This window comes from Taurulus bubalis, assembly GCF_910589615.1.
Source record: "Taurulus bubalis genome assembly, chromosome: 19".
Taxonomy (NCBI): domain Eukaryota; kingdom Metazoa; phylum Chordata; class Actinopteri; order Perciformes; family Cottidae; genus Taurulus; species Taurulus bubalis.
Window position 1 is genome coordinate 840,918 of NC_136607.1, and position 10,395 is coordinate 851,312.

General features: G+C 44.9%; 1 protein-coding gene across 1 annotated transcript; it reads right to left on the bottom strand.

Annotated features, from left to right (window-relative positions):
- Positions 1 to 498: 498 nt before the first annotated feature.
- thap1 (THAP domain containing, apoptosis associated protein 1) lies at positions 499 to 6,577 on the bottom strand (the record flags this gene model as incomplete). Its single annotated transcript, XM_079234810.1, has 3 exons — positions 499 to 2,290; positions 3,555 to 3,747; positions 6,507 to 6,577. The coding sequence occupies 3 exons, from the start codon at positions 6,575 to 6,577 to the stop codon at positions 1,898 to 1,900; spliced, it is 657 nt and encodes a 218-aa protein (XP_079090936.1). The 3' UTR covers positions 499 to 1,897.
- Between the last annotated feature and the right edge of the window lie 3,818 nt (positions 6,578 to 10,395).

Consider the following 10,395-nt stretch of genomic DNA (forward strand, 5'->3'; position numbering starts at 1 on the left):
GAACGATGAGAAAAGAACAGTACACACATATCCTAACGTAATTATACTTTACATATATTATACTGATAGATAACGTCATGTTTTCAGTTAATTTGATGCATTAAAAATAAATTCTAACTTCCTACATTCTGAAGCAAACATCGTTTTAAACATTTGCTTTAGCTTTAGCAAACGGAAGCTAACCGGTGACTTAGCCATGCCCCTCCCTGACTAGCCACGCCTCTATCACGACTAGAAACGCCCCTCCCCGACTAGGTTCGGCTCCATCTTCTCGGCGCTGCTGGACTTTCAGGAGTATCAACATCACCGCTGTCAACACACGCACAACTCCTTCTCAATCAGAGCTTACAATAAGTATTCATATACAACTACAACAACAAAATGGTACATTACTTTTAATCCAAAGACAAATGACTAGAGGACATTATTTAAACCATTATGAAAATATTTATTTAAATACACAAATAAAATCATTTTCAACAATGAACTCTGGGGGACGTTTGCAGGTCAGACTACAGCATAGTCTGGATCGCAGAGACGTCATGGAGAGAAGCAACAACCTGCTGCTGCTTCACGTCCATCAGCTCAGCCATCTTGGATTCAACCCTCTGAACGCCACGTTGAGGCAGCCGCCTCCCCACTCAGTCCACGCATCAGAGCTGGGGGCGGGGCCTCCTGCGTGCTGGCCCCTCCCTCTGGAGGCGGGGCCTCCTCCGTGCTGGCCCCTCCCTCTGGAGGCGGGGCCTCCTCCGTGCTGGCCCCTCCCTCTGGAGGCAGGGCCTCCTCCGTGCTGGCCCCTCCCTCTGGAGGCGGGGCCTCCTCCGTGCTGGCCCCTCCCTCTGGAGGCGGGGCCTCCTCCGTGCTGGCCCCTCCCTCAGACACTCCATCACCTTCAAAACTAATGTATTTAAATCTGCTTTTACCTGAGATGCTAGTTCATTATGTTTTTATATTTGTTTCTGACTGACGTCATCTCTCTCATCTGTATTGTTGTTGCTTCTATTGTTAGTTTTACCAAGTGCCACGAGTACCATGTGCAACAAATAAAATGTAGTATTATTATTAGGATGTTCTTACCAACAGAAAGCATCCTGACTGCAGCACCATGTTGGTGAGAGGAGGAGCCAAGAAGAGCTCAAAGACATGAAGACTAAAGCAGCCAGCTTCCTGCAGAACAATCTAAAGCACAGCGTCACGCTGCCACACTGACAGCCAACACCTCGTCAGCTGGAGGCCAGACAGGAACAGGAAGTGGTGACCCGGCCAGACAGGAACAGGAAGTGGTGACCCGGCCAGACAGGAACAGGAAGTGGTGACCCGGCCAGACAGGAACAGGAAGTGGTGACCCGGCCAGACAGGAACAGGAAGTGGTGACCCGGCCAGACAGGAACAGGAAGTGGTGACCCGGCCAGACAGGAACAGGAAGTGGTGACCCGGCTGGTGCCCTCAGCTGAATAGCCTCATGCGTTACCTGTTGGTCCAGCAGCAGTCTCCTCGTCTCAAAGAGGAAGCGCACGGCTCATGACATCATTCTGTTTATGTTCTCGTCCTTTGCACTACAAGTTCAGAAGCCTCTGTTCTTGCTCCCAGAATACACTTTGACACACGGTCAGCTCATTACTTCACACTTTGGGCACATTTTGGATGAACATTGGGCGTTGTAATGTTATGAAATAAGCATATTCATAACAGGTCTTCTTTAAAGGGAGATGACTTCAAAGCCCAAACACAACTTTGGGTTTTTACGTAAGGAGTTAGTTGTCACCACCAAGCCAGACTCAACTCTTCCACACCATGCACTTGATCCCAACCAGTCCTCCGGCTCTCGCAGCGGCGGCCGAGCCTTTGTGGTGAACCGTCAGCAGACGTTAGTCTGCGGCTCGCCGTGAGCTCGTTGTTACTGAACGCCTTTGAGGGAGTAGTACACGTGTTTGGGTAGGATCACGTACCCGTCTCCCAGCGCCGCCGGCAGCTCTCGGCCGGCCCTCGGCGCCTCGCCCGCCCCCTTCAGCCTCTTGAGCTCTCTCTCCTGCCGCCGGCACTTCTGCTGCGTGGTCTTCAGCTTCTTCCTCAGACCCGCCAGCTGCTCCTCCAGCTGCTCCATGCGCTTCTTCTGCCGCGCCGAGTCCTCCGCCGTGTAGTTGTGGTCGCAGGAGACGGCCGCCGGGTCGCAGCGGGTCTCGGGCGGCCGACTCCCCGGCTCCTCCTCCTCCACCAGCGGGTCAGAGCTCAGGGGCGGAGACAGAGGGAAGAGGATCTCTGAGGGGAGGAGGTCCTCCAGGGCCGCCGCCTGTCAGACCACGAGAGGACAGGAGGTTAACCGCGGCCAATCAGCTGGCTAACTCGTCCACAGCTAACTAACAGCTAACTAACAGCTAACTAACAGCTAACTCTTCTCTAGACACGGTTCATTCTGACCAGTGGATCTACAGGACTAAACATTTTGTGGAATCCATTGGAAATGAATGATGTGAATGTGAATTCTGACCAATGAACATTTTTGTGAATTTTAACCAAATTTCCACTACAAACATTTAGTGAAGTCTGGGTGTAAACAGTAGAAAGTGAGTAAATGTAGTATTTAAACTAACAATGAGAATACAAAGCATACAGTAAACCTTAAATGACACAAATGAATGAGACAATAGTTTGATTAAAATAATAAACATTTATATAGATGCCTGTATGTATGCCTGCTTATATTTTGAGTCTTTCTTTTAAAAGCATATTCATTATTTCAAACTCAGCGTAAATGAACATCATGAATATAACACATTTACATGAACACATGAATATAACACATTTACATGAACACATGAATATAACACATTTACATGAACACATGAATATAACACATTTACATGAACCTTCCATTAAAAGATCTAACATAAGTTGTGAAAATAAAATGGTTGTGGGTGGAGTGGTTCCTCTGCTAGACGTCATATCTCTGGTGAACATTGGATAAACATAGAAGCTAGTCCTAGTATTTAGTCACTTAAGCTTTTGGTTAAACACAGTGTAAATATTCAGTAATAACTTATCTCTACTTAAGAACCAGCATGTGTGCAGCCTGTTTTACTTTAATGAGTACGGTAAAAGTCGGGTTACACGCCGCTACTGCCTCCGGTCAGTGTCCCGCTAGGAGCTAGCAGCAGGAGCTAGCAGCAGGAGCTAGCAGCAGGGAGCAGCGCTGCTGCTGCTAGCTCCTGCTGCTAGCTCCTGCTGCTAGCTCCTGCTGCTAGCTCCTGCTGCTAGCTCCCCGCTGCTGCTGCTACTACTGCCCGCATCCCCTCTGCCCAAGTCAGGTGTCGAGCCGGGGCTGGTCCCGCTACCGTCGGTGGTTGTCGGGGAACTAGCGGAAGTTAGCGGGGGAACTAGCATGAGCCCCAGCTGGCTACAGCGGGGAGCAAACGGGGACACTGACCGAAGGTAGTACCGGCGTGTAACCCGACTTTTACGGTAAACACATTATAAACAGATAACGTACGGCCTCGTGAAGCGGCTCCAGAACCCAAACCTCTTCCTGCTCCTCCTGAAGCGCTCGGCCTCCTCACCTTGACGCTGAGGCTGGAGCTGAAGAGCGACGGCACGGCGCTCTCCTTCAGCACGCGGTTGTTGCACTCCCTCTTGAAAGAGTCTTTGCTGAAGTGATGCGAGCAGATGTTACTGTACTTTGTGGGCTTGAAGTTGTTCCTCCTCATCGCCGCCACCCATTTCGCGCTGACATCCGGGCGAGCCAGAGGAAACCTGTGGAGACGAGAAATACATCCACAGGTACTCTGATTAGCTCGAGATGAAGGATTACCTTCTGTAGGATTCATTTAGGGAGGTAACCTTGTGTCACGGTCACCTAGAGGTCACCTAGAGGTCACAGTTACCTAGGCCCAGTGTCCTCTAAACCCTGAACCCTCAGGGACTCACTGATCACCTCTCAGTGGTTGAGTGTGAGAGGCTTCAGGGCTTGATGGTTTGAATGTGTTGGCGGTGTGCCACAGTAACTGGTGTTTGCATTAACTGGTGATGTCACGTCCCCCATGGGGCCTTACAGGGCTGCAACCTCCAATTGATAAAATGTGATTATTAAAAGAGTTGGCAACGAATTTCATTATCAACTTGTTGTGTCGCACGAATATTACGCCCCTCACGTCACGGAGATGTTGGCGTATAATTAAAAAAAAACTTGAGCGCAGAGCAAACAGGAAGTGGACAGAAGGTCCAGAAGGTTCTTGCATCATATTTCACTACATGGTCGAATGGCTCGCTACAATAACTTAGCAGCTAGGCTAACCGTTGTCGTTAGCTCGCTAGCTAGTCGCTAGAGAACAAGCTCTGACGTTCAAACAAATCCTGTTAAGTTTTCTGATTTGTATTTTTCTTTATTTTTTATAAATTATTTATTGTTCCGACAGCTCAGATCCCTTTAAACAGAAATATACATCTTTTTGTGCACTTTATAAAAAGTAAAAAAGCCTATATATTTGGCAGAGTAAAGCATACATGTCTGTTTTGTGTTAGCCCATTTGTTTAATTACTACTTTAACAGCTCATGGATGTTCAAGGAAACACCTGCTTGTGCCTTCTGAAGATTTTTTAACTGTGAATTTCAGTTCTATTTTTGAATAAAGGGTGGGAAATTAATGCTTTTTAGTTTTTATATCCGATTCATCGATTAATAAAAAAAATAACCGACAGATTAATCAGTTATTAAAATAATCGTTCGCTGCAGCCCTAGACTTTATTTCAGAAAGAAAAGGATGTGCTGGAGTTAATGAAAAGAGACTAATCTCTGTATGATTGGGCCATAAGTTACACATATTGTTTATCACTTTAAAAGATCATTTTACAAGTCAAGAAAGTCATCGTATCATTTAGTTTAGTGGGAAACCGATCAGTGAACGACAAAGCACGCCCCAGCACAGCTATGCCATGGCTTGCTAGCGCGCTAGGGAAGTTAGCGATGTGCTGCACACCGCGTGACGGGACCAACCTGCTACGCTTCATACAGTGACTCAGATCACCTGAAGCCAGAGGTGTCAAACTCATTTTAGTGAAGGGGCCACATTGGGGCCCATTTTGATCTCAAGCGGGCCGGACCAGTAAAATCACAGCATAATAACTGATACATAATAACAATATTTCTCCATGTTTAAGTCATTGGTGAAGCTTTTTGGATGATAAACCCTATTTTAAAAAGGTCTTTTAGAAACATAAAGACCAAAAATGCAGACATCAGCCCACTGTTTACCAGCCTGGGCTCCATCCATCCATCCATCCATTATCAGCCGCTTATCCGGGGTCGGGTCGCGGTGGCAGCAGGTCCAGCAGGCCGACCCAGGCTTCCCTCTCACCCGCAACACTTTCCAGCTCATTCTGGGATCCCGAGGCGTTCCAAGGCCAGCCGGGAGATATAATCCCTCCAGCGTGTCCTCGGTCTTCCCCGGGGTCTCCTACCAGTTGGACGTGCCTGGAAAACCTCTAATGGAGGCGTCCAGCAGGCATCCTGACTAGATGCTGAACACCTCAGCTGACTCCTTTCGACCCGAAGGAGCAGCGACTCGACTCCAAGCTCCCCCTGATGCACCACATCACGTTGCTAAATCTGTTCCTTTAGGCCACTCCCCCAAAATGATCATTAATAACGTAAACAACCAGCATGGCGGCTAGTAGTACTCAGCTGTTCAAACTGCAGCTTGTGAAAGACTGAAGATGAGTACTCATTATTGATCAAAGAGTTTATGGTTCATTTTGCAGTTCTTACTTGTATAGTAGTCAGACCTTTCATATTTAAATAAATAATGTATTATTATACAACTGCAGCAAACATGAATGTACCAATGAGCACCACATCACAGCCACATAGGAGAAATGTATTTAAGAGAATATATCTTTTGCAAGATTGCGTCGAGCTGGATTCAATTTCTCTGGAGCAAAACAATACGTATGCAATAGTGACGCCTAGAGGCCGTCCTGCGGCGGTGCACTCCTGTGACAACTACTGGTCCTCCAGGAGAGAACATATTCACTTAGATTTAGAAAAGAAGATCTAGCATTTGTGTCAGTTTGCGTTCTACAGATCCACAAAAAGTAAATAAAAAAAAGTGAAAACTGTAATTCATTATTGATTATCAATGACTATTACAGTAGACCTAATAATTAGTAAAGTCTGCCGTTTTGTTCCTTTTTGTTTCATTTTAAATATTATGGCATACAAGTGTAATATATTATGAAGTGAAATGTTGTAGCAAAACTATATGTAACATAGTGCAGCAGTATTGCGCATCGTTTAGCCCACATTACCCATCAGTACACTCATTATTGACTAAAGAACGCGTTAACTTCCGCTTGTCACGCGCAGATGCTCTTTTCAAAATAAACGTCCGTCTGCACCGGAAACAGCTCATAAACTACTTGGTTAGACTTCGGGAAAGATCTTGAAATGTCTATTTAGGAAACCAACGTGCGTGCGGACAGCTGCCGCTAACTAGCACACGTTCACGCGCACGTACTTGTGGAAGGACACGTCTCTGTCCTTGTGGTAGCGGTTCTTACAGCCGTACGCGGAGCACGTCTGCACCATGGCGCTGCCGGGCGGAACCCCGCGAAGCCCCGCTGCTGCTGCTCCACGAGGACGTGAAGCTCCTCTCCCTCACGAAGCTTCACGCGCTGCCACTAACAAACATGGCGGCGCAGAGCGCGTGACGCGACCTGTTCACGGATTTGATTGGGCAGAACTCGCTTCCGGTATATCTCACAAGGCCGGAAGTGCATTGCGCTCAAAATGAAAACAAGTTAAACACCTTAATAATTATAACAATTTAACAATATATTAATAATTATAACATATATATTATATAATATGAATAATTATAAAAATATGTATTAATCATTATTAAAAATATATGTTATAATTATTAATATAATATATATTAATAATTATAACTATATACATAGTTATAATTATAACAATATATATATTCATAATTATAACAATATATATTAATCATTATGAATATATGTTATACTTATTAATATAATATAGCTTGGAGTCGAGTCGCTGCTCCTTCGTGTCGAAAGGAGTCAGCTGAGGTGTTCAGCATCTAGTCAGGATGCCTCCTGGACGCCTCCCATTAGAGGTTTTCCAGGCACGTCCAACTGGTAGGAGACCCCGGGGAAGACCGAGGACACGCTGGAGGGATAATATCTCCCGGCTGGCCTTGGAACGCCTCGGGATCCCAGAATGAGCTGGAAAGTGTTGCGGGTGAGAGGGAAGCCTGGGTCGGCCTGATGGACCTGCTGCCACCGCGACCCGACCCCGGATAAGCGGCTGATAATGGATGGATGGATGGATGGATATAATATATATTATATTAATAATATACATAGTTATAATTATAACAATATATATATTATAGTAATAATTATAACAATATATATTGTATTAATAATAACAATATATACATTATATTAATAACTATAACACTATTTATAAATATATTAATAACAATATATATATATATATATTATATTAATAATTATAACACATAATAATTGTTAATTAGTCTCGTAATTCAAATGAAAAACAACTTGCAATTGTAATGATATGCAACAAGGAATGAATGGAATATTAACAAACTTCTGCGATGGGGAATTTGACCAATTTATACATTAGCACTGAAACAGAGTACAAAAACGTTTTAGGGGCTGCCATTGATTAATTATATATATAGGAAACACTGTATTTATTCTCCTGTTCTATTGATATGTTAACATTGACTTAAATGAAATGCTTTCCGCAAGTGCAATCCTTTCTAACTGCAATCCTATTTCTCCATGTAGGAGAAATGTCTGGATAAACCAGCTGTCATTGGACATTCAATCACATCCAAACCTTCTTTAAACGATGATCAACCTTCCATACCGATCCGTCATGTAATCACAAGTAAACCGCTCCTCTTCTGGAGTGAGACGCAGTTGAAAGCTCTGGATGAATAGCTATTAGACCTTTGAGCTTGAAATGGTCTTCCTGTTCCCCAAGAGGAATGAACAGCTGTGCTCACTGTGGAGGTTCATCATGTCAATGACAACATCAGGATCATTACACAACGTCTTCTTGCAGGAGCTGAGTGTGTGCTGATCTTGTTTGAGCTCAACCCTAAATAAAGAGAAGGAAAGGCAAACACAGAAGAGGTTAGGAATGATCTATGTCTTGATGACTGCAGTACCCAGAAGCCTCAGCGGTCAATCCAGATCAGTGAAATCAGAGTTTGGTCCTCTTGTTCCCACTGAACCAAACAAAGGCAGCGTGCTGCTCCCTGCAGGCTCGGGCAGTGCTAGTGTACCTTCCTGACATGTATGACATGCAGGGGGCGCTAAACACAGAGGAGACGCTTCTCATTGAAAATTGCTAACTTTCACTTTCATCAGCAGGTGAAGCAAGACACAGGAACCTGGCGTGGGACTGGAGGAGTTGTAGCATTTATTCAGCGACAAATAGCCAAACTGTACACACACTGCTAAGTTCACAGCTCTCTCTCTCGGGACGATGCAAACACAGCGGGTCCTGGATATGCAGTAGAATAACATGACCTGGCTATACACCGTGTTGGTAGTTACAAGAGGTCTAACCTCAAAATACCCCAAACACATCCAGGAACATTTCCCCCCTCGTAGTGGACCACAACACACAAGTCAGCATCAGAGGAAGCAGAGTCTGTCTTCATGACGGTGTTGAACATCATCTCATCAGCTCGTCACTGTGTGACGTAGGAGCGCAGAGGCGTGTCCAGACACACAACCAGGTGTGTGTGACGTAGGAGCGCAGAGGCGTGTCCAGACACACAACCAGGTGTGTGTGACGTAGGAGCGCAGAGGCGTGTCCAGACACACAACCAGGTGTGTGTGTCGTAGGAGCGCAGAGGCGTGCCCAGACACACAACCAGGTGTGTGTGACGTCCCGCTTAGAAAGACATCTATTCGGCTCCCGGACTTCCTCCGGAGGAACAACTTGATCAGAACCTTTCATACAGAACAGCACGGCGGAGTAAAGGCGCAATAGTCCAGCTTTGAACTGTGTGAAAGGGGGAGGAGCTAAACAAGAATGAAGCGTTCTCATTGGATGTTTCTTATGCCTCGGTCTTCATAACAATGAAGGAACCGTTCTCCACGCAGTGTCTTCTGGCATCTCCGCCACAGGACATGATGAAGAGCAGCCGGTCGTCACCAGGTCTCTGATGCCATGAACTTATTTTGTCAATTCTGAGTGATTACTGGTACACTGCTGTTGATCTACTGGCATATGCCTGCTATAAAAAGCATGTCACCGGCTTGATCATGAAAGCTCTTTGTTGGCCTTGGGAATAGTAGTGTGACCAAATAATAGGCCCACTTACTCGCTGTGAGGAGCTTTCAGCCGCCAGAAAACAACTTATTCTGTCGTTCCCTTGGTCTTGAAAGCCATCATTATGATGTTGAAACTCCCAGAAAAGGCCAGTAAGTGGAGAGTGAACATTATTTGGTCACACAACATGTGACAGATGTCCCCTGAGAGAGAAAACCTCTGGACAGAATTTAAAAATAATAATCATTTCAGAACAAATTAAGAATGATGGATATTTGTTAGCATAGCTAGCATAAATGGTCAAATTGCTGGCATGGTGCACAACACTGCTGCTTCTTATTGTCAACAACACTAGAACATGTCAATAATCAATACAGGTTAAGACTTTCATGGCTCTGCATTCAGCCTAGGATCGGACGTAGAAAAGGCAGAGAACACGTGAAGCGTCTGATCGATCCAAACGGCCGTTCATATTTACGCGTTCCTCCGCTGCAGAGTTTCGGATCTGATTCGGAGTTAAACAGCGAAGGTATATCATAATGCTAATATGATGTGTTCAATGTTATCTTGTAAAATCTAGATTTTGACGAGAAACTTGAATAAATACTGTTTGAAAGAAACACTTTTCAATATAAAATAGATATTAAAGAAGGAATTATTACCTGTTTAACTTGCTAACACTAGCTCTGAGCTGCGTATAATACATGATTATAACTTTTAATTCCAAGACTTTTTAGTAATCAAAGCGTTCAAATGAAAATATGAATTATTTTCTATTCATTTGAGTTGCGTGTTTTCTGCAAATAGCTCCGTGACATGTAGACTTTGGGATGGCGGACATGATACCAGTGCTCGACCCATTCAGAAGCATTCATATACAAATGTAATAAAAACTCAAATACCGTCATACACACCATTACAATGCTCACCTGTCGGTGGAACATGGTGTCATGACATCATCTGGAATCAATACCGGGTTTTTTAATGTGATGTATAAATAAAACTGCCTTGACATGATATATGTCACCATGCATGACCCTGACAGGGAGCCAGGGTCA